This window comes from Eleutherodactylus coqui, chromosome 3, assembly GCF_035609145.1.
Source record: "Eleutherodactylus coqui strain aEleCoq1 chromosome 3, aEleCoq1.hap1, whole genome shotgun sequence".
Classification (NCBI taxonomy): Eukaryota; Metazoa; Chordata; class Amphibia; order Anura; family Eleutherodactylidae; genus Eleutherodactylus; species Eleutherodactylus coqui.
The window spans coordinates 229,397,584-229,422,794 of NC_089839.1; the positions used below are offsets into that span (position 1 = coordinate 229,397,584).

The 25,211-nt window shown below is 42.9% G+C and overlaps 1 protein-coding gene across 3 annotated transcripts in view; it reads right to left on the reverse strand.

The window, feature by feature from the left end:
* Positions 1-237: 237 nt before the first annotated feature.
* FOXRED2 (FAD dependent oxidoreductase domain containing 2) overlaps positions 238-25,211 on the reverse strand; it is a 33,216-nt gene continuing 8,242 nt past the window's right edge. For all 3 annotated transcript variants that reach the window (XM_066597047.1, XM_066597046.1, XM_066597048.1), the window contains exons 4-9: positions 23,918-24,208; positions 14,394-14,560; positions 9,317-9,482; positions 7,546-7,790; positions 4,731-4,901; positions 238-2,570 (exon numbers count right to left, since the gene is read on the reverse strand). In XM_066597047.1, the coding sequence (XP_066453144.1) occupies positions 2,386-2,570; positions 4,731-4,901; positions 7,546-7,790; positions 9,317-9,482; positions 14,394-14,560; positions 23,918-24,208 (1,225 nt within the window). In that variant the 3' untranslated portion in view covers positions 238-2,385. The remainder of the gene's footprint in view (positions 2,571-4,730; positions 4,902-7,545; positions 7,791-9,316; positions 9,483-14,393; positions 14,561-23,917; positions 24,209-25,211) is intronic.

Here is a 25,211-nt window from a genome sequence, read left to right on the forward strand (position 1 = left end):
CAGGCAGAAGGTGAGAATGCAATTTTTTTTTATTTTAACACATTTTAGGATGGATTGCAGGTAAGGGCTTATATATTTAAGCCCTTACCGACAATTCATCCCGGGCTCGCCCGCAGCGCATTGCTTTCAATGGAGACGGCTGTATTGCCGTCTCCATTGAATGCAATGCGCTGGACAGCTCCGGCCCGTTTCTAATGAAACGCGGCTAGGAGCAGATTTTCGGGCGATTTGCGGGCGACTTGCGCGCACCAGTCACGCGATTTGCGGATGCGCATCCGTCATGCGATCCGCAAATCGCGGCAAAAAACGCCCGTCTGACTAAGGCCTGAATTTGTAACACCGATTTTTATTTTTTTTTTCTCCCCCGCAGCGTCTTGTTGGAATGTGTTTAAATCTCATCCACTTTGCTGCGACTGTTGTAGATTTTTCACACAGAAGAGCTGCAGTGGATCTGTCCCATCTAAACAGATCTTAAAAAAGGGTAACAAAAAATGTTTGTCCCTGAAGAATACAGAGCAAGATCAAAAAATGTCCACAGGCTTTATGACTTATTACAGATTATATTGCAACATTAAATTCCTCATCACAAAGTTGCCATAAAAACAATGTTACAATAGAAAGAAATGCTAGAAGAGATGATGGCTTTACTGATACCAGTCTGATACCAAAATATATACAAGGTTTGGTGGCGACTACTGCTGCACCATGTAGTGCAATTTCGTATTTTCTGTTCAGAGAGGAGCTAAATTCAAGCTGTAAAAGTTTGCTGCTAAGCTTGAACATTTATGGCACATGCTGTAGTGGTGCCATAAGGGGCTTAAAGATATTGGTCCCACTTTTGGAACCATCTCCAGAGATGTCCCCTCTGCCCCATGCAGCTCACCTCCATCTGCCTGACGGCACCGGGGTTGTGGAAACAGCCAAACTGGCCCTTCTATGTAGTTTCCGCTAATCCCATAATAGTGAATGGGAGTTGTGCGAACAGTGGAGCTCAGTGAGCTACGCTGTTTATACATTTCAGGAGTTGCATAAGGAAACAACGTAGCTCGCTTTGCTACACAGCTTACGGAGATGGGAATGCCACATTTAAGTCTGTTTGCAAACTGCAAGTTAACTGCATAAATATTGCACAAAGAAACCAGCAGAATTATTTCACTTATGTGTGTGCAGGAAAGAAAAATGACACTGTAGCTCGAAATCAGTATAAAATAAGAAAAAACAAGATTTCCATAATTACAAAACTATGTACATTTTAACATTGAAATACTGGCCCTTTAAATAAACATGGCACCAAGTAAAATAGAACTAAAATTCTGGCACTTTCGTGGATTCCAGAATAAAACCAGTGTTTTATTTAAACTTCATGGATAAGAACATCTTCTGAAATTGCGCTTACATGTTTCAGAGTTCTTATTCATATCATATTGTTTTATAGAATGACTTCTTCAAATACACAAAAGAACCAATAAGGTAACAAAAAGTCACAGCCGATAACAGAATGGCATTCATTATGTTACATATATAAGAAACCAATAGATATTCAAGAGTTAAGTCACCACTGCTGCAGGGAGTTCTTAAACCAAAGGCACGATTTGTCATAACAGTATTAGGGCTTATTCAGACGTGCGTATATCGGCCGGGTTTTCACGCCCGGCCGATGTACGCTGTCCCTCCCACTCCCCATGCTCTCTGCTTCTCTGCTCCCCTCTGAGCGATTAGCAATGGGAGTGGACAGGGCGGCACTAAGCTCCCGTCCCTCCTCTTGTCCATAGCCAGCAATGGGAGTGGACAGGACAGAGCAGAGCTTAGCTCTGCCCCCTTCCCATTGCAAACGCAGGAGCGGAGGAGAGAGCCGGTGAGTGGGAGGGAAGGGGGAACTGCTTAAATGGAAGCGAATATCGGCCGGCCATCAAATATACACTTGTGGGAATAAGCCGTTAATGTAGCGACTTACCTCTTTTGAATAGCTATTGTTTTTTTTTACATATGTAGCATAATGAATGTCATTGGCTGTGAATTTTTGTTACCTCATTGGTTCTCTAGTGTATTTAAAGAATGATCATTCTATAAAAGAATAGGCAATGTATGAAGCCTCTGTTCGCAACATGTAAGCGCAATTTTGGAAGTTTTTTTTTTATACATGAAATTAAAATAAAATGCTGTTTTTATTCTGGAATCCACAGAAGTGCTGGACTTTTATTTCTATTGCAGTTTATGGTGTGCCTGCACCAGTCCATGCACTCAACGGGAAAGGGTATCCATGCGGTAAGCTGGCATTTGGAGTACAAATAAAATAGTGACATTTATTTCCTAAGGTTGCCGTTATCTGGTTTTGGTCTGACAAAAATGTAATAAATAGGAGATAAGTTAATAGCAAATAAGATGTCAAAGTTCATCTTTTGAGTTACGGTGAATATAAGAGGTTTCGACTTGAACGTCTCTTTCCATTTTCATTGTAAAGGCTAGAGGATTACTAGAATTCCTCAGGTCGTCTTTTCCCTTGAGGCCTTGGCTTTGCTGGCAAAAAAATGGCACATTCTGATGTGTAAGTGAAAATACAAAACAGGAATCTGCAAAAGAAAAATAAGGATAGTTCAATCCAAAAACAATAATATTGTTAAAAACCTAACATGTCAAGGTAAACTTGCATTACTCTGGGAGAGATCAGTTTGATGTGTTAGTGATTTATGGGTACAAATCCCATAGCTCCCAGAATTCTGATGGAATAGAGATTTATGAAGTGGTTTTACATAAAGTATGCATGTTGAATCTATGTATGTGACCACTAGTATAAAAAGGAGCCATAATCTAAGTTATGGTATTTATACTTTAGGGGATGTGAAGTTCGAATAGCCTCTTTTCATACTCTCCCAATCTGCTGTGCCTATTGTATTCCTCAGCAAAGTCAGCGCTCTTGCAGCAAGCTTGACTCTTTTCAGAAGGCTGTACACAGGCACTGCCATTCATCTCCCTGTTAGAGCAGAGCTGCAGGGTCCTAGGAGACCCTAATCATCTCTGCTAGTGACTATTGTTTGGATGCTTCTATGGATGACCCAGCTACAGTGTAAAAGTATGAAATTTAAAAAAAAACCAACGCAATGTGATTGTCCCCCAGAGGTCTTATATGACGTCACGGAGGACATGTTGCAAAAATAAGTTAAAACATTTTTTATAGAATAAACTAAAAATATATACATATAAAAAATAACTCAAAGCCAACGACAACCAAAACCGTCGCCGTATGCGCCCTGTAATCTAAAACTATACATATTGTATATCAAAATGTCCAACACAAAATGAGGAACCCATTCCCATAGCATATTTACGCTAAAATTAAGTAATTAAAAAAACACAACTATAAATGTTAATAAAAATATTTTTTTTTACTTTTTAACCCCCAATAAAACGGGGGAAAAAAGATTTAAAAATAGCCCTATATGTCACTGAAAAGAACAAGACAGCAAAGTAATTTACTGCAACTGCATGCGAATCAGATTGCCAGGTCTCACTTCCAAACAAAAAGAAATCCAGCTGCCATTCAACAATTAACGCTGATTCGCATGCAGTTGAGTGGATCAAGTGCAGCGTGTAGGTGCACTCTCAGGGCTCTTTCCCACGAGTGTATAGTGGCTGGCCATTTTCACGGCCGGCTGATATACGCTGTGATCTGAGGCATTGGATTCCAATGCATCAGATCACATGGCCGTATTCCTGAGACGTAAAAGTGCCTGGCCAATCCAATATAGCACCGGGCGTTTTTACGCTTTGGCCCAAAAAATAGTCCTGGAACTATCTTTTGGGCCAGAATATGTCGGCTGCTGCATGGGCTCCTATGGAAACCCATGGAGGCGGTCGCAGGTGGGAGGGAGTTTAGCAGCATGGCTGCTCTCCTCCCTCCCTCTGCTCTCCTCCCTGCTCGTGCTTTGTAAGGTGAGGGGGCAGAGTCAAGCGCCAGCCCATGCTGTCTCCTCCCATTGCTGGCGGTGGACAAGGGGTGGGGCGTGGGTGGAGCTAAGCTCCTGCCCTCGCCCTGTCCCTTGTTCATAGCCATCAATAGGAGGCAGGACGGTGCTTGGCTCCGCCCCACCCCCTCCCATTGCAAAGAACGAGTCGGGAGGAGAGCAGAGGTGAGCCTGCGAGCGAGAGGAAAGGGGGGATGGCATGATGACCTCGGTGCCGGGGCCCATGCCGTGCGAATGGGTGCACAAACGTTACATTTGTCCAAGAGCTTCTACGCCCCAGATGATAGCGTATATCGGCTGGCCGTGAAAATGCCGGCCAATATATGCTTGTGGAAAAGAGTCCTAAGGGTGTATTCCCATTTAACAAAAACTGCTTCAGTCTGAGACTCCACCCAGCAGCAGCTGCCAACCTTATCCGTAAGATCAGCTTTCATTGGCTGCTGTGGCTGGGCGGATTCTCAGCCACAAGTGGTTTTTGTTATGTAGGAACACGTCTTTATACTGACTAATTATAAAGCTGCTCAGGAAAGAGTGAATTACTGTGATAGTTGGGCACTGTGAATGTACTTTTAATGGGGGCATATTAAGCCTAAGTGAGTAGGGCAGCATGAGCTCTGAATACGACCCTGGCCATAGCCTTGTTGTTTCTTTAAGAATTTAAAAACATAGTTTGAAATATCTATTTTTTTTTCATTACTTCTGAATCTTGAACTAAAAAGACACTTAAAAATTATTTAAAAAATATCTGTAGCAGATCGAGCCTCTAACCTGCGTAGAAAGTTCTAAGGTCTTTTTGTAAACAGTTTTCAAGGAAGCGACGTAACGGGAGCATGTGAGATTTCGGGCCGGTCCAATCAGTGAGAAAATCCTCTACAACGTGATGAATGTGGTCCGGCCGCGGCAGAGGCCAACCCTTCGGGCGCAACTCCATTTGCTGCTCTGTAGATAAAAAGAATGTGTTTAAACAAAAACAGGATGTACAACAGACTTCTGCATATTGTTCAAGTCAGCCCATGAAAATCTGTAAGTAAGCACCACAAAAGAATGGACTACACGAGCCACATGCAGGCGTGGCTGCAGTGCGGCCGAAAACCAAATGGACTTATGATCAGCGTAGTTTTCATACTATTGGCTTGTGCCAGCATAAGGTTGCAGATCAGCAGTTATTTTTGCCTGCAAACTCATGTGGTTATTAACAATTAATCAATTTGGTTAGCGTGCTTTTTTGCCCCATTACTGCCACCAGTATATGTGGCCATACCCTTAAGGTTTGGGAACCATACACTATGTAATACAGACAATGCTTTTTGTGCATCACTATGTAGTGAAAGCTATGATTTTTTTTAAGTTTTCAACAATATAGCTGTATGAGCACATTTAAAAGGGACTAAATCACTAAAATCCCAAAACATTTTTTTTTTTGCTATAGACGTAGTAGCTCTGAGGGCTGGTTTTCTTTGCAAGATGGGTTATAGACTTCAATGTCAATAATACGAACAATTTTTTTTAGGGGGGGGGTGGTTGGGAGGGGGGAACAGAAGGGTAAACAGGAAAAGGGGGGGGGGGAAGCTGTTCCACTGATTGGATGACAGAGGGAGCTCCCTCCCCTCTTCAAACCACTTAGGAGTTAACCACTATGTGCCCGCATCATCATCAGGCCTCAGTCAGACGGGCGTTTTTTCGCGCGATTTGCGCATGCGTCCGGCAATTCTTTAAAACCATTGCTTTGCAATGGTATCGGACACATGAGCGCTTTTTATGCGCTCGTCCGATAAATTATAGAACAGAAATCGCAGATCGCACCTATCTGCAATTCCTGTTCTCTTCTCTATATGCGCTCAATGGGGCCGGCGGCAGCAGCGCCGACCCCTTTGAGAACATATAGAAGACAAATCATTCTTCTCTGCCACAGCTGTAACAGCTGTGGCAGAGAAGAACGATGTTTGCCCATTGAATTCAATGGAGCCGGCAATACAGCCAGCTCCATTGAAAGCAATGGGCTGCCGGCGTGCGCGGGATGAATTGTCGGGAAGGGCTTAAATATATAAGCCCTTCCCTGCAATTCATCCAGAAATGTGTAAAAATAAAAAAATATATATATACTCACCTTGTCCCGGCAGACGGAGTTCAGCATGGCCGGCCTGCAGTGGGTGTGAGTGCGACCTGCCTCTGATTGGCTCAGCGCTGAGCCAATCAGGGGCAGGTCTGACTCACACCCCCTGCAGGCCAGCCGCGCTGAACTCCGTCTGCCGGGACAAGGTGAGTGTATATATATATATTTTTTTAACACATTTCTGGATGAATTGCAGGGAAGGGCTTATATATTTAAGCCCTTCCCGACAATTCATCCCGCGCTCGCCCGCAGCGCATTGCTTTCAATGGAGCCAGCTGTATTGCCGGCTCGATTGAATGCAATGCGCTGGACAGCTCCGGCCCGTTTCTAATGAAACGCGGCTAGGAGCAGATTTTCGGGTGATTTTTGGGCCCCGGTCACGCGATTTGCGGATGCGCATCCGTCATGCGATCCGCAAGTCGCGTGAAAAAACGGCCGTGTGACTAAGGCCTCAAGATGCAATAGTAATGGGATTTATAGTAATTATCTGCATAAATCATACTATTGGTAAACTTAATCCCACTATAATTTGTATGCTATGTACAGATGTATTTTATATTTTTTCTCACTGTGGTTCCAATTTGCTTCTAATATCTACAAAATTTTGGACAGCATTGAAGAAGATGCACCAAGTCACATCTGTCCATTCTAAATTTAGGGCTATTTACTAATGAATAGAAGACCTAGGGAAGGATCATCATTTTAATCAAGCTTACAATATTCTGGAGGCCATTGAGAAAAAGAAAGTGTGCAATACCACATTGTTAGCGGATCTCTAAACTTTGCCATTAGGGCTAAATGTTTAATATAAATATCACAAATTGTTTAACATCAGCTACATTAATGTCTAGATACCTACAGAAGTCAATGTGTCATGGTACACCACCACGGCCAAGCCAGATTACCTGCCGCTGGCGCCCCTGTCGGGCACTGTCGTCATCCTTGAGCTGCACTTCCTGTGCTCCTAACCCTGACTTAGTTCCTGGACTTCATTATCTGCCTGCCCAGACCTTTACCTGGATCTCATTACTGAAGTTGTGCTGCCAGCCCTGATCACTATTAATTCTACTGTTACGCTCACACTATCAGGTACAGCACCCAGTGCAGCATAAGCAGTCACACCACCAAGACGATCTTCAAGAGTAACGGTTTTGGGACCCCACAGAGAAGACCAGATCTTGTTTGGAGGGGTCAAGCAAATTATTGGCAAAAACTGTGGTTTTTTGGTTATAAATTGGGAACTATGTATTCCAGAAAAAAAAATTCTTTCTGTGGAGACGAACAGCTCGGACAACTGCCCAGCTTAATGTGTGTAGCAAGGATCTAGTAATCTAATAGGTATACGAGTTTCTTCTCAGCCTTTTGTGATACTACCAGTACAAAATCTGCACGTGAACAAAAACCTGTTGGTTGGGGGAACAAGAAGTATAGGTCTTCCCTTCCCTTTTGAACAACTTTGCTTTTACATACCTGATGGAAGTTGCCTGTAGTAGTAAATGACAGGATGGAGGAAGTTGGAACGCCAAGCAGCTTTTGCATCCCCGATAGCGCGGTTATAGTGGAACACGTCTTTATCGGCTCCAGAGAAATTCTTTCCATATTCCATGACTAAAATAAATACTCCTGTGTCATATACTTTCCTTCCAGTGCTTTTGTCTACAGTGGGGATAGTCCCAACCGGGACCTCTTCCAGGTACTCAAATGTGGTTGAATCCCTTAACAAATTATAAGGAAAGTTGAAACGTATTATTATACAACAGTAACTAATGGTGGCTAAACGGAATGTGAAGCTAATAGTTTGGACATTGTGACCTGTGATACAATGCTTGGATTGTAACACTGAGGGTATGTTCACACAGCGGAACCCAACGTGGGATCTTTCTGCCTCCGAAACTGCAGCAGTTAGCCATGGCTAAGTTGTGTATTTCTGCCGCCCCACGAATTTTACCACAGATCCACGTGCAGATTTAGTCCTTGTGAATGGACAAAATCCATGTGTGGAATCTGTGCAGGGATCCGTGTTAAGTCACGTGTCATTTCTTTTTTTTTTTTTTTTTAACCATGACATAAATCTCATATCCACGACAGAAAAATCCACGTTGCAATGCAGGTTCTCATTCAAATGAATGGGATGCGTATCTTCTGACGATTTTGGCACAGTGTGCCAAAATCAGCCATGTGAACATCAATATATTTATATGTTTAGAAGAACAAATACTTTTCTTTCAGGTGAAATGGAAGAAAAACAAGAAGTACTTTACCATTCAGCATTTACCATGCCTTGCTCCAATAACTGTCTTCTACATCTATCGAGTCATCTCTTTCTGATGAGGCTCTTGAACTTGGCCTTAGTATTCTGTCCTCAGAAGAGTGGTTCGGGAGATCTCAAGACATGTGCCTACACTGCTGTCAGAGGAATCCTGTATGTTTGAACTTACCCATCTGTCTTCCTGGGCCAGGAGAGCTTTCCGGCCAAAGTATGAGACGTACAATTATGCTAGACCTGATTGACCTCTACCCTAATGGAAGAAGTCTCACTTCAGCAAGTGTTAATGTTGCTGCCCTTTCTGCGGCCTCTGAACCATCCCTGTTAAATCTCTGATTATGACACAGATCCACAGCACACTTCATACGTCAACTGAAGGGATGGAGTCTGCTGTGGATCGGTGTCAAACTCCACACTACATGGTGTGGATTTTGATGCTTTTTAACGTGTGCATTTTTCTGCTTTGGGAAATCCGCTACATGTGAACATACCCTGAATCTGCTTTATTGGAGCCAGAACAAGCTCAATTTGGTGCTGTACTATGTACCTTAATAAGAAAGCTCGTGGAGGACTTGTCGCTAAGTAGATTAGAAATTCAACATCATTTTTCTCCTTCCTTGAAGTGTAGGTAGGTCTTATTTTTGGGGAAACGCGGTACATACAGTAATATGTAGAAGCTGTACAATCCCAATGGTGCAAAATTTGCAAAAAATAATTTTCAGCCCAAAATACATGCATTTACATGAAAAAAGCCCTCAAAAGGTGCCCTTAGCTTTTAAAAATAAAAAATATTTGTAATGCTGCTAATGCCCACCTACACAATTATGATGCATGGAGATGTCCGACTTGGGGGCAATAGCTGTTGGCCAAACTATCAATGGTCTATGGTCAGCCACTTCTACATCAATTGCAAAAGAGCTATTTTTGCAATTACTTGCAAGTATATATATATGTGTGAAGACAGCAAGGACTTACACTCCAAGAAGAATCACATCAACAAGGAACTCAAACATCTGGTAAAGGCCCGATGCTTCATTTATACGCCTCAGTAATACATTTAAAAGCTGTGACATTGCATAATGAGTTGATGGCCAGGGAATGTTGTGGTAGCGGTTCTCCATCACACGATGTACAGCTCGGGCTAAGAGGAAAGAGATACTGAACAAATTACTTGTCTGCACATAGATACTGAAAAGACAGAAATGTTTACCCCAATCAACAACCAATGTAAATATACACTTTCGAGTAAGGGTACTTTTTCAATGTTGGTGTAAAGGTGTATATATTTTATGTTGCCAGCTTTAAAAGTTTTAAGAAGACTGTTCATGCTAATATATATATACATATTAGAAAAAAACTTTCTGACAGTGAGGGTGATCAATGAGTGGAACAGGTTGCCACAGGAGGTGGTGAGTTGTCCTTCAATGGAAGTCTTCAAACAGAAGCTGGACAGACATCTGTCTGGGATGATTTAGTGAATCCTGCACTGAGCAGGGGGTTGGACCCGATGACCCTGGAGGCCCCTTCCAACTCTACCATTCCATAATAAATATATAAAATATGATATCCATCTATATTGAGCTATTATACATATACAACCCCAGTCCTAAAAAAGTTGGACTGCTGTGTAAAATGTAAATACATGTAAAAGGTTAAAAAAAAATGTAATGATTTGGAAATCTCATGTAACCATATTTTATCCACAATAAAACATAGAACGCGTATCAGAAGTGAAAGTGAGACATTTCTCTATTTCAATTTAAAAAATTAACTCCTCATTTAGAAAATGATGGCAGCAACAAATCTCAAAAAGGTTGGGACAGGGTTAACAAAAGGCTGCAAGAGTAAGTGGTACTAGTGAAAAACAGATTGAGGGGCAATTTCCTACTAAGTCACATGACTGTGTACAATAAGCATGTTAGAGAGGCAGAGTCTCTCAGCAGAGGTTCACCAATCTGTGAAAAACTGTATCTACGAATTGTGGAACAATTTCAGAAAAATGTTCCTCGCGTAAAATTGCAAAGACTTTGACTATCTCACAATCTACAGTACATGATTCTGTGATGCAGATCACTGCATGGGCTCAGGAATACTTCCAGAAATCACAGTCTGGGAACACATATGTCAACTAAATCCAAGAAATGCTGGCATCTTTTCTGGGTCAAAGCTAATTTAAAATGGACCGAGGCAAAATGGAAAACTGTTCAGGGGTTAGATGAATCAAAATTTAATAGTATTTTTGGAAACCACGGATGTAGTGTCCTACAGATTCAAGAGGATCCAGATTTTTTGTGGAAAATAAGATTTTTTAAAACTTTTTTATATATTTTTTTTCTGCTTCTAAATGTCTTACTTAACTTCTTTTTACAGATATCTTTGGTCCCAGTAGGGAACTTTAACAATTGATCATTTGATATACTGCAATACTTGCATACTACAATATATTCTGCTTTTGAAAGTAGACTATTAAGCCCTAAGGCGTCATGAGGGGGTCGGGGATGCACATGTACACCCTCTGTCATGGAGGGGTAAAAGCTGAAAGTCTACGCTTTAATCACATCGTGATGGCTTCATCTCAAACCCACCCTGGTGGTGGCCAGAGGATAAATTAGGAAAATTGTGTCACTGTATCAATACTCCTGTAACCCAACTATAAATGTGCAATTTTAGGTGAAAGTGCACTCCCCCCTAAATTAGGTGTATAATATATGTGCATGTATGTAGACGACCTAAATAACAAAAGTTGGGACGCTGTGTAAAATGTAAATACATACAGTATAAAGAAAAAAATAATGTAATGATTTGAAAATCATTAGGAGGACTAAAAAAAGAAAGTAAAAATAAGATCAATAAAGTTTTAATAATCATAAAAAAAAAAATAACAAAAGATTAAATCACCCCCAAAATGCAATCCTATGCAGACGGCTGCGATTTGGCTGCAATTTGTCTGCGTGTAAACAAATCGCGGCATGTTTTATCTCTGTGCAGGTTTCGCAGAGGCCCGCGCAGAAATGTCACTCCCGTCGCGGCGGCTCCACTCTGCGCATGCACCGGCTGGGCGGCAGCTGGCACATCACAGAGCTGTAGCCGCAGTAGTAGGTGAGAGCCGCACTGGTCCCTGCAGGGGCGCAGGTCGGGTTCCGCTGCGAGAATTCTCGCAGGGAATCCGATCCGGCCGTCTGCAGGTGGCCTAAAGAGTTAAATGAAGGCGGAGCGGGACACTGCTGATAACTCCAAAAAACAGCAGCTGTTTTGTATATACAAACAGCTGCTTTGTTCTCAGATCTTTTAGCTGGTAACCTGCAAAGAAGTCCCAGCAGGATACCAACTGAAAGAATGCCATCAGTGCCGCCCGCTGAGAAAATCAGCATACAGCGCAGATAACAGTCATCGGTGATTTCTTTGCATAACTTCCAAAGTCGGTAAAATGAGTACCCAGCATGCTGAGGGGTGAAGATGACTGGGAAAGGCAATGGCAAACCACCCCGCAAAAATAGGCAGCCAAGATGTGACGTCACCCTAGGAGTCAGTCATGACTCTGTGCTTGCACCAGGGAACTTTACCTTACTTGTAGAGGACCAAATTGAAAGCAGAAAGACACAAACAAGCAGCAACTGAAGGTGGCTATAGAAAAGGTCTAGTAAAGCATCTAGAAGAGCCGAAACTCATTTGGTGTTGTCCATACCCTCCAGACTTGTAAGGCAGTCATTTTAAAAGTATTCCATATATAAAAGATTCCTGCAATATTTTTGTTAAACCCCTTGAATTAAAGCTGAAATAAAGCCGTGAAGATTCCATTGGTATGTAGACTTTCAGATTGATTGCAATTAGAGATGAGCGAGTATACTCGCTAAAGGCAATTGCTCGAGCGAGCATTGCCTTTAGCGAGTATCTCCCCGCTCGAGACGGAAGGTTCGGGTGCCGGCAGCGGGCAGGGAGCTGCGGGGGAGAGCGGGGCAGAACGGAGGGGAGATCTCTCTCTCCCTCTCGCTGACTGCCGCTACTCACCGCTCCCCCGCGCCGACACCCGAACCTTCCGTCTCGAGCGAGGAGATACTCGCTAAAGGCAATGCTCGCTCGAGCAATTGCCTTTAGCGAGTATACTCGCTCATCTCTAATTGCAATGAATTACAGAGGCTAAATACAATCAATTCTGCCCCTGTCCAAACCTCTAGACCCCACTACATATTTATACTATTTTTATAAAGTACTAGCTTACCCGTCGCGCGTTGCTGCGAAGACAGACATACATACATTCGTTTTTATATATCTAGATAACAACCAATCACAGCGCAGCTTTCATGTTACTTCAGTGGTATAATATATAACAACCAATCGCAGCGCAGCTTACATGTTACCTCAGCTTTATAATATATAACACCCAATCACAGCGCAGCTTTCATGTTACCTCAGCAGTATAATATATAACAACTAGAGATGAGCGAGTATACTCGCTAAAGGCAATTGCTCGAGCGAGCATTGCCTTTAGCGAGTATCTCCCCCGCTCGAGACAGAAGGTTCGGGTGGCGGCGCGGGGGAGCGGTGAGTAGCGGCTGTCAGCAGGAGGGAGCGGGGGGGGGAGAGAGGGAGAGAGAGATCTCCCCTCCGTTCCTCCATGCTCTCCCCCGCAGCTCCGTGCCCGCTGCCGGCACCCGAACCTTCCGTCTCGAGCGGGGGAGATACTCGCTAAAGGCAATGCTCGCTCGAGCAATTGCCTTTAGCGAGTATACTCGCTCATCTAGAATAACAACCAATCACAGCGCAGCTTTCATGTTACCTCAGCAGTAAGAGAAATAACAATCAATCACAGCGCAACTTTTATTCTGCCTCAGCAATATAAAAAATAGCAACCAATCACAGCGCAGCATTCATTTTACCTCAGCGGTATAATATATAGCAACCAATCACAGCATAGCTTTCATGTAACCTCAGTAGTATAAGTAGCAACCAATCACAGCACAGCTTTCATGTTGCCTCAGCAGTATAATATATAGCAATCAATCACAGCACAGCTTTCATGTTACCTCAGCAGTATAAGAAATAGGAACCAATCACAGCACAGCTTTCATGTTACCTCAGCAGTATAAGAAATAGGAACCAATCACAGCACAGCTTTCATTTTACCTCAGCTTTCTCAATATCCAGCAATTGTCTTGTGAAACATTCGGCGGATGCATCATTTTCTGGTTGAACACTCATCCCGTTGCTCGTAATGCCTTTTGCTTTCGTGCTTAAATAGAAATCAAACGATCTTTGTCTGGGGGGCATAACTGTCGACGATGCTCGCACGCACGCCACCTATCGTAGGATAGATGTACTATGCCAGTAATCTTCCCAGGAGTGTACTCAACAACTTCCCAAAGTCTCATGGTGATCGGATGAATAGTGTAGTAATGCATAAAGGACAGACAAACAGACAGACATACATTCATTTTTATATATATAGATGACATCAGGAAGTGAGAGAATTAGATTCCGTACATAAAATTTGGACACTAATTCTTTTGCGCTTAGAATTGAACAATCGAGTTGGGACCTATTAGCTTTTCCTATTTATGACATAATCAATGCTCGTGCAAAATGTCACGTTTCTATGACATTGGGAAGTGAGAGAATTAGATTCCGTACGTAAAATTTGGACACTAATTCTTTTGCGCTTAAAATTGAAGAATCGAGTTGGGACCCATTAGCTTTTCCTATTTATGACATAATCAATGCTCGTGCCAAATGTCATATTTCTACGACATCAGCAAGTGAGAGAATTAGTGGCAATGATGGAAATTGAACGATCTACGTGGGGGGGGTAACTGTCGACGACGCTCGCACGCGCACCATTTAGCATAGGATAGTTGTACTATGCCAGTAATCTTCCCAGGAGTGTACTCAACAACTTCCCAAAGTTTCATGGCGATCGGATAAATGGTGTAGTAGCGCATAAAGGACAAACAGACAGACAGACACACACACACATTCAATTTTATATATATAGATATTTGCATTTCTATTGATGTACTTCTGTATTGTTATATCTAATAGATTGCAAGGTTCTCACCTGTGTATCGGAATCCATGAATAAATCCTCCAGCAGACTTGCGAAAGTCCATGCCGTGACCGGCCGTCCCCACTACAAACAGACCCTGGCTATGCTTGGTTTCATAATTTGACTTTAGCGAAGGGTATTTCCTCTTTAGTCCAGAATACGGCTTTAGTCTTACAGATCTGAAAAATGGTGACCAAAAGTTAGTATGTGTTCAGGCAGGAGAATACTACACCTTATTTAGAGATTGCTGGGAAAAAGCCTTGTAGAGGTCCGTTCCAATGACATATGGACAGTTATGAAAATAAAGGGGGTGGCTATGCAAAAGACTCTGGTGGGGTATTGCGTTATTTCAATGCTCCGTATTTGGGCTAGTCATGCTCGTTATCAAAGTGACATATATTTGAGGCCAGTCATGCTCGTTATTGAAGAGGAATATACTTAAGGCCGATCCTGCTCATTACCAAGGCGGCATATAACTGAAGCCGATACGGATGGTTATCAAATGGGCATATACCTGAGGACATTCCGACTAATGAACTGAACACTCAAAAGAGCAGCATTGATTTACAATTTTCACTTCCTTGTTTTTTAAGAGAGAGACTGTAAACAGATTCCATAGAAGCCTTAAAATGGGTTATCATGTTCATTTTCGTAATAGGGTCATGACCCGCCAGCCCTAATCTGGGATTTAAACAATGCCAGATGGTAGACTTTTGATCCAGCTTTTTTCAGTACCATAATTCAGCAAATCCACCCAACAATGACACTGGCTTCATCAGATGCAAAGCCTATAGGGATTCCCAAAGACACCAAATCCAAAGTATTTTCAGCCATACAATAAAATTAAAATTGTATTGTTCGTTACATTTACTAAAATGTATAACATATCATCTTGATGAAATGCTTTAATATATATCATTTGATGCCTCTTCAAAGATTGCACAAACTTTCAAATGTGCAAATAAAATGTTTGGTTCATGAAGATTATAATTGCCGAGTCTTTTGTGTGTTATTAAAACTCACTTTGCAGATAATACATTTATTATGCTTAAAAGCCAACGTGTGGAGCAGAGTGTTAGGGCAGCAAAAATGTAGTCCTAAGCTCTCGCTCACGACCTGAAGGTTGGAGGTTCAAATCCCCATGTGGTTCAGGTAGCTGTTTCAAGGTTGACTCAGCCTTCCATCCTTTCGATGTACCCAGCTTTTTGGGGATTAACCCTTTGCAATCCAATTATGGATTCAGGGTTTCCTAGGGGATTTCACTTTCTGCCATTATACAATGGCACCATCTGCTGGCTAGAGCCAGTACTGTGGTATGTGACATGCCGGAGAGGCCCCCGACAACAGAGCGGCCAGTAATCTACAGTAAGAATACCCTGCCGGTTGTCTTCCGACATCGGAGCTGTACAGGCTTCAATCAGAATGTCTTTAGACGTCAGACAGTGGATTGGAAAGGGTTAAAAGATGACTGGGGAAGGCAAACTAGTCTGCCGAGAAAACGTCATGATGTAACGTCACCCTAGGAGTCAGTCATGATGCTTGCCCCAAGATCTTTACCTTTACCTACACAGGGAACTTGCAAGTTTTTATAAAACTGCTGGTCCGCCTCCTTTACACATGAAACCTGCTCCCCTCACAACCATGCTGCAGAACATTTGTGTAATAGAGGTCTGGCAGTACTTCCATCGAACGGATGTTGGCCTTTACTTAATTCTCCATATCACATGTCATTATATAGGATTAATCTAGTCCTGACTGCAGACGATTTACTGCTTTATCTTCATTGCACTAGATATATATCCCGGTGTGTATCTGACATTCCCTTGGCATGGAGCTATGGCATATTGGCCGATCCTTTTCCAGATGACCATACTCTCCACATTGCGGTACCTTTTTTTGTCCAGGAAGACAGCACCTCTGCAGAGACTTTGCAGGTATGGGATGCTTTTAAAGCATTCATTCTCAGCAAAATCTCTGCAGCAGTTAATGGAATAAAGAAACTTGATCAGTTCTATACTTGGAAGCTGCTGAGTTAGATGTAGACAGGATGTGTCACACCCCACCCGGCTCCTTCAAACTGTCTGGGCTGTGCGAGAAGACAATAGTAAAGTTTTCTTCTGGAAACCGGGTGTATTTGAGAATGGTGAGCATAGCGGTAAATTGTTGGCATAACTCTCTAGAGAGAAGAATGTACCCCACGTGGTTCAGATCCTACATCCAATGTAATGAAAGCACCGGCTATGAAACCCAATCCATTATTGTATGCAGATTTTTCTAAAAACAAACACTATTGGTAATACAGAAAACAAAACAATCAACAACAAATGTTTACATATTAGACCCTTTTCATACTTGCACTGGCATTTTTGTTGTTTGCCTCCATTCCGCAGGTTCATCTGGGATTTGATGCCAAACCCTTACTGGAGGCCCTGAAAGGAGCTTCTGGCAGAGACGTGAACATGGCCTAAGATCCCCTTCATGCTGCCTTGTGGACCTTCTAAGTATGAGATACGTTGTGTGGATATTCCTAGACCCAGGGGTATTTGCTCACATCTCTTTGTATATATGGTGAAGATATATGTTAACTAGAGATGAGCGAGCATACTCGTTAAGGCAAACTACTCGAGCGAGTAGTGCCTTATTCGAGTACCTGCCCGCTCGTCTCTAAAGATTCGGGTGCTGGCAGGGGGCGGGGAGCGGCGGGGGAGAGCGGGGAGGAACGGAGGGGAGATCTCTCTCTTCCCCCCGCTACCCCCTGCTCACCGCCGCAACTCACCTGTCACCTGCGCTGGCAGCCTAATCTTTAGAGACGAGCGGGCAGGTACTCGAATAAGGCACTACTCGCTCGAGTAATGTGCCTTATCGAGTATGCTCGCTTATCTCTAATGTTAACCCCTTCACTACCAAACCATTTTAAACTTTTTATTGTACTTTTTTGTGTCCCTGCCTTTCAATAGCTAGAGGTTTTTATTTCTCTTTCCATCGACAGACATATGAGGCTTGTTTTTCATGGGACAAATTGTATCTTTAGTTGGTATCATTTCATGTAACATACTGAAGGATTTTTAAAGACTTTGAAGTCAGTTAAAATAGAAAAAAAATGCAATTGCGCCATTGTTCTTTCAGTTTTATTTTTTTACGGTGTTCATGGTGCAATAAAAAGGACTTGTTAATTTTATTCTGTGAGTCACCAGGATTATGGCAATACCTAATTTATATAGTACATGTTCTATCACTGTTAAAAGATATGCATATTTTTTAACACAATAGTTTAGATTCTGACCCACTTTTCTGTTCTTCCATCAATTCTGCTTTCACATTGCCATTTTATAACATAAAACATAACAAAGGAGAAAGGTCTGTTTGTTCGCCAATATTTTGTGCATATGAAAAACAAGTTCTGCAAGTCACAGTTTGTCTTCTTCATCATTTGATTTGCAGGGTAAAGGTCCATTTCATCCGTTGTTCAAAATATGACAGGAAGCACAGTCAGTTGTAAAACTATGAACGTACCAGGCAACGTTGCATTGGCAGAGAGATAAAGTCTTCATCACTGGATCGGTTGTTAGGCAATTATGGACAGCCATTTCCGCTAACAAACAAAAATAACACATACAGAAGCAAGCAGAAGCAAACAACAAAAAAGTAAAACCAGACCTTTTTTTGCACTGCTAATATAATTTAGTTTCTCACATAGACAGAGTTGGATATAAACTGCTTTCCCAGGGACCGAGTAATGACTAGGTAGACAAAGTCCATCCCAGGAGACAATACTATAGATGCAAACCCCACCACAAACCAAGTCGTCTTTCCAGGGCACCATTAAAGGGATCACCCAATAGTATTTGTTTTTGAAACAAGGCCGCCAAATAAAAATAGTCCCTACATTTGTCCCCAATTCTCTGAGATAGCACCTGGATGAAGCTCTCCCACGTGGCAAAGAAAGACTTCCCCATTCTCTCTCTATAAAGTGACACCTCAGTCCAGTCGATTTTGAATAGAAATACCAGCTTGTCAAGAAATAGTCTAAAAGAGGATGCAGATGGCAGTAACCATGTCTGTCAAATCAAAGTGCCAACGACCACTTGTCTGTGTATTGCTATTTACATGTAGAGACTGACAGCACTTGTGATGTCACCATGATGTAATCAGTTTAGCACTGCCCCCTGATCACGACGCGGACATCATCACATGTCCTTTATCCTTGTGTACTGAATGAGGGATTATGGGCAGACTACATTCCCCACAAACCCCTGCGGCCTCAGTTGCTATGGATACAGCAGTACTCAGTCTGGAAGTTTGTATCTGGTTGTGAGATTGCTACACACCTGTGTGGAGACTTCAATAAATGACCCCCTTACAAATTTACATATACATAGCTCGTGTATTGACAGAACATGTGATGATGTCACCATCATGTGATTAGTCACATAGTCTCTGAGCTGAATGAGGGATTATGGGTGGACTACGTCCCCCACAAACCCCTGTGGCCTCAGTTGCTATGGATACAGCAGTAAGTCTGGCAGTTTGTAGCTGGTTGTGAGACAGCTGCACACCTGTGTGGAGACTCCAATAAATGAAGTCTCACAAATGTCCACATACATAGCTGGCAGTGCATATTGACCAACAACATTGAAGCATAGTCCTTCACAGCTATCTTCACATCTCCTGAATGTGATATTATGTCATCTCAAATGCTAATGCGGCCAACAGCAGTCCAGCCTTCATCTAATCGCGAACCGTTGCCCAGTGTTGAAACAAACCATCGCTGTAGTGCAAACATGTCACCACGGAAGGTTCACTGCTGCCGTGAAGCAAATGCAGCTTACATGACACAGTGACAAGCCAGGATGTCACCTCAGCGAACAGCTGAAGTTTGTAAATCTCGTGCAGCGGATATGCGAAGGCTACGAGTGCACATGTCTCCTCAGCGAGCTGCTGAAGTTCGGAAATCACGTTCAATTATGTAATTCACTTCTACATCCTGACGAGGTCACATCATTTTTTAACTTCAGATTGCTCCAAATGTTTTCTGCATTGTGGAGCACTACATCACTTCAAGGACTTTACTCATACTCCTTTTGCTCCCACCTATTTTTCAAAAATTTGCCTTACTTTTTTCCCTTCTTTGCCTTTTTCACGATTTTTATCATTACACATATTTTTTATTGTCTATTACATTTTGTCAGCTATGGCAAAGTACGTAGCAGTTATTTTTATAATAGTTTTGTCATGCATGATTTTCTTTTTAATTTGTAATGGTTTAAAATACTACTTCTGGTCTAATACTTTGATTCATTTTGTTAAAATCTTATAGCAAATTATCTTTGTTTTATTTTTAAAAATCCAGCTAAGCTTAAATAGTTCCAGAAAAATAAAACTTTTCTATCAATTTACACCTGCATGCGCAGTACCAGACTAAGTGTGGCCAACATGCTGTATACACACTCCACAACACAACACGATTGTTCCCAGCAAGACAAACCAAGTAATCTTGTAGATATGATACCTTTTTAATGGCTAACAAAAATACATGATGTAATAGTGAGCTTTCAAGCCTACGCAGGGTTCTTCCTCAGGCATATATGTGCCTGCCTCCCTCTTCGGATCTACTTCGTTATGCCTGAAGAAGAACCCTGCGTTGGTTCGGAAGCTCGCTGTAACATTATGTATTTTTGTTAGCCATTAAAAGGTATCATATCTACAAGATTATTTGGTTTCTCTTGCTGGGAAAAAAAAAAAATCACGTTTGCTCTACTGGCTAACACCGTACCAAACTTTTTTCATTTCAATCAATCATATAAAAACGCATCCAAAAGAAAACCGTGGAAAAGGCTCAGTATGGTGTTTATAACTCTTTGGTCCTTTAAACACTACATCAATACACCAATCCATCAATTTCACTTTTTACCAACTCCGATCTCTTCAGAAGCTTCACAGGTGTAGATGTTGCAGTATCAGTATTGCTATTTTGTACATTTGCTGAAGCTTTCTTTTTCATAGCTGTTTGCAATATTCTGGAAAATTGTAAGTAATGGCAATAGCTTACTATTTGCACGGACATATTTTGGCCAACTCCAGTCCCTCTCACTATATATAATTATATTAGTAAGTGGCGCATTGAGCCACCAGAAACGCTGGTACTATAAGTAATACTAATAACTAGTACATTTTATAACTGCAGCAGGGTTGAAAGCTAGCAGTTTGTGTGCCCCTCCAGAGCAACGATTGAGATCCAGATAGCCAACTATAGCCCACATAGGGGTCTGGGGACAGAAAGTTGTCAAGTGCGCAGTGGTGTAAGTTTGGATCTGTGTCCAAAAAGCCTGTATCATCAGACATATCCGCAGGCAGTGGTACAGATTAGCATTGGGCACTTTACCCTTATAGCAGTTTGGTGATAGATCTGTGCCCACGTCATTCCCTTAGAGGTGTGAAATATGCTCTATGACAAGCTTACAGCCACATTTTCAGGAATTTGGCAGGGGGCAGATATCTATGGGCAGACTTATTGGATTTGAGGTTTATCGAGGTGTCAACGCAGGTGAAACCACTGGCCATTTCCCAACATTCGAGTTAGTATAGTCCCACTTTCCAGGGTTACATATATATCGGTATAGCCTAGTAATCAAACCCCACACTCCCACTGGTCTAGACATCCAGGTACCACTGGTCATATGCCAGTCCATACCATTAAGCTTCAATAAGAGCTGCTGGACATAGAGGACATAGAGGAAGGGCAGGGGCTGCTCAGGGAATTTCTGCCTCATTTCCTTATAAGTCAGAATGCATTTTTCCTTTTTGTGCAATAATTTTTCCACAAAGTTGACACGTTGCACATGCGGCTTGACACCCCCAATTATAAATTGGTATACAGAGTATTGTTGCAACCATTGCACTAGAGCAGAGTAGAAAGTTGATTGGTTAGTGTTACACGTTCACCAAACAATAAGTTTGGGATTCTATATTTAAAGGGGTTGTCCCGCGCCGAAACGGGTTTTTTTTTTTTCAATAGCCCCCCTGTTCGGCACGAGACAAACCCGATGCAGGGGTAAAAAAAAAAAACGGATAGTACTTACCCGAATCCCCGCGCTGCGGCGACTTCTTACTTACCTTGCTAAGATGGCCGCCGGGATCTTCACCCACGGTGGACCGCAGGTCTTCTCCCATGGTGCACCATGGGCTCTGTGCGTTCCATTGCCGATTCCAGCCTCCTGATTGGCTGGAATCGGCACACGTGACGGGGCGGAGCTACGAGGAGCAGCTCTCCGGCACGAGCGGCCCCATTCAGAAGGGAGAAGACCGGACTGCGCAAGCACGTCTAATCGGGAGATTAGACGCTGAAATTAGACGGCACCATGGAGACGAGGACGCTAGCAACGGAACAGGTAAGTGAATAACTTCTGTATGGCTCATAATTAATGCACGATGTATATTACAAAGTGCATTAATATGGTCATACAGAAGTGTATACCCCCACTTGCTTTCGCGGGACAACCCCTTTAAGCATAATATGAGATGCCCGCTCCGTGAACCTCTATGGAGGCCTCCACAACACACGGTAGACCTTCTGATGGCTATGCCCATCGCCGCTGAACAGCAAGATCCCCCATTCATGCAGTTCAAAACAGTAAAAAAGTGGTTATAGGGACACTTCTCCCCACTATGTCAAATATCAGCCTCCAAGTGCAGAGGTCTTCATGCTTCCTCCGGGGTGTCAAAAATGAAGGGTCCGTTTCACTCCTGAATCTGCAATTTAGTAGGATAGATAAGTTGGAACCTCATGTTTTATGCATGTAGCACTCGGTAGATTGGAATCAATTCTTTGCACTTTCGGTGTGACTGCAGCCGAGAGGTTCTATAGGATTAAGATCCTAAGGGCCTAATCGGGTCCCAGAAACACAGCAAACTGGAAACTTGAAGAAAAGAAGGGGGAGAGTGTCCCATAGCCTTCAAACTAACATAGAAGATCTGTGCAGTCCATGACTATTAGAACAGGGATTTCTTTCCTTGCCGGGTGACAGAAGAAAGCTGGTGTTCGGCAGGTTGTGTTTCAAGAATCAAGCAATTGGGTTATGGCTTATAGTTGTAGAAAACTGGATAAAGCATGGTGGTGTGACAATCACCCACAAGGAAGGGCACTGTAGAAATGGCTAATTAAGCGGAGATTCAGCCGTGTAATACAGAAAATATTACCCACAATATCCTCAGCCAGCAAGGAAAGAATTTTGATAGGTCAGAACATAGAATTATAGCAGCCTCTAGTGGTAAAAAGTGATACATCCCAATTAACCACTTGGTAGCGGTTTAATCTGAACAGCGTCCAAGAACTGTGGCCAGAGATGCAGGGAGGGACTTGGTATTTAAACTGAGAGTTTAAATTGGAGAGTCCCAGGAACGGTGTCAGGCAAAAGCTTGGTCATACAGTCCCTCACCAGGGTTTCCATTACAGTGACAAAGGGTCTACTCCAGAATAATCCATCCCAGTCCAGTGCCCAGTTTATAGTACCTGGAATCCTAATGGTGCAGGCTTGTGTCAGCTCCGGAGAGCACACATGGTATCGCGCTGGAGCAGGTCCCGACAGAGAGAATGGAGGAAGCGTTCTGAAAGCAGGTGATCAGGAAGGATTTATGATGTCCTGGGTCCCGGGAACTCGCAACTCCTCGTCACCACCATCAGCAAGGGGAAGAGGAATCCTCCGTCAAAACCAGTGTGTTCAGTCGTGCGACAGAAAGGGAAGCTGCAGCGGGTATCATGAGTTGTAGGAAGCTGGTCACTGCAGTGATGTAGGAAGAACAGGCAGCCCCTCTGTCCTCTACTGTATCCCCCCAGGTAGTGACCAAGTGCTGGTGGTGCGTATATGCTGGACTAGGGTGAGTCTGCACTTGTGGTTCCAAGATGGTGTATTGTAGCAAGCGCCCTGTTGTGAAGTGCAGACTTCCAAGCCCTTGGACCCCAGAGATAGCAACTGCTGCCTGGCTCCACTTGGGCTTGGGTAAAGCTGGATCCTTCCCACTAATTCTTACAGATTAGTTCCAATTAATGGCTTCTGAGGGTTTATAGAAGCTGCAATATTTCAGGATCCCTGTAAAACACGGCCATGCAGATGCTTCACCTCTGGAAGTCCTCGAAAGTTTCAATTTTTTTTTTAATTTGCACAAAGGCCACAATATAACAAAATGTAACAAAAAATGAAAGTATCTGAAGATTTTCCAAATGCATTGTACAAACGCAGACTAGGAACACTATCTGCCATGATGCCAGGGATGCCGAGAGATGCCCTGCCCACTACAGTATTTTTCGTTTCTGAACTTGGGCATTCCAGGATAAGAATGCCATGGTAGTAGGCGACACTGTAAAGGTAATTGGCATATAAAATTACCTTTCTACTAGTTGATCTGTAGTTTGAATATGTGCAGTGATAAAACTGTATAATACATAGTAAAATAACGCAAGTCTCAACATGTGACCAGTGTATTATGTAACCTTTACATCAGTGAACTATTTAAGAATATGTGAACCAAAGATTTCATACTTGTCAAAAATGGAGAAGTCAAATTTCCAACCCAGGCAACGGATGACACGGTCATATGGTTCACGAGCCGCAAAGTTATCCAGATCATCCCGCAGAAGCATGGAGGCGGATTTCATCGTGTGATTACTTTGATTACTTGCAGGGTTCATGTCCTTCTCTAGATAAAGCTTGTGGGTAACATGCAACTTTCCAGAATCATCACGTATTAATGCCAAGTCAGAAAGATCTCCTTCCAGGAGGCCGTCTAATGACTTAAGTTGGTATGTGTCCAAAAGACCGTCGTTAACAGCTCTAAAAAGGAGAAACAAACAAGCACATCAGTGTGTCGGGGCGGCTTAATACCATTGTTAAAGAACATTGTGTTAAAAAAGAATAAGCCTTATGTACTGTAGTTTCTATATATTTATTAGCATAGTCAAAGGCAAGTCAGCAATTCCAACAGTCTTTTTATATTTGGAGGCTGTGAGCATATTACATGGGGGGCTGGGATGACTGCAAGCTGAGAAACCATCCTTTCTAGTGTACATAATAGAGATGAGCGAGTGTACTCGGTAAGGACAGATACTCGAACGAGTATTGTCCCTACTGAGTACCTGCCCGCTCGCCCGCAAAGATTCGGGTGCCGGCGTGGGTGAGCGCTGTGTTGCAGGAGTAAGCAGGAGGGAGTGAGGGGAAGAGAGAGAGATCTCCCTCCCATTCCCCCCACTCTCCCCGCCCCCTGCTGGCACCCGAATCTTTGCGGGCGAGCAGGCAGGTACTCGGTATGGACGCTGGCTCATCTTTAGTAGATAACTAAAGTTCATACCTCATTCTTTTACCTAAGGAAATCAAAAACAGTACTGATAATCAAAATTATGCTATTCCATTCAATTTTGATAATCACTACATGTTAAGGAATTGCTTTGCATGTGATTCCCTAAAGTAATAAAACAAGTGTTTAAGTATTCTCAGCTTCCTTAAAGGGGTTGTCCCGTGAAAGCAAGTGGGGTTATACACTTCTGTATGGCCATATTAATGCACTTTGTAATATACATCGTGCATTAATTATGAGCCATACAGAAGTTATACACTTACCCCCTCCGGTGCTGGCGTCCCTGTCTCCATGGCGCCGACTAACGCTGCCTTCTCCTTCCATTAGACGCGCTTGCGCTGTCCGGTCTTCTGCTCTGTTGAATGGGGCCGCTCCGGCGTGCTCGCGCCGGAGAGCTGGTCTGCGCATGCGCAGAAGATATGTGCGGCGCGAGCACGCCGGAGCGGCCCCATTCAACAGAGCAGAAGACCGGACAGCGCAAGC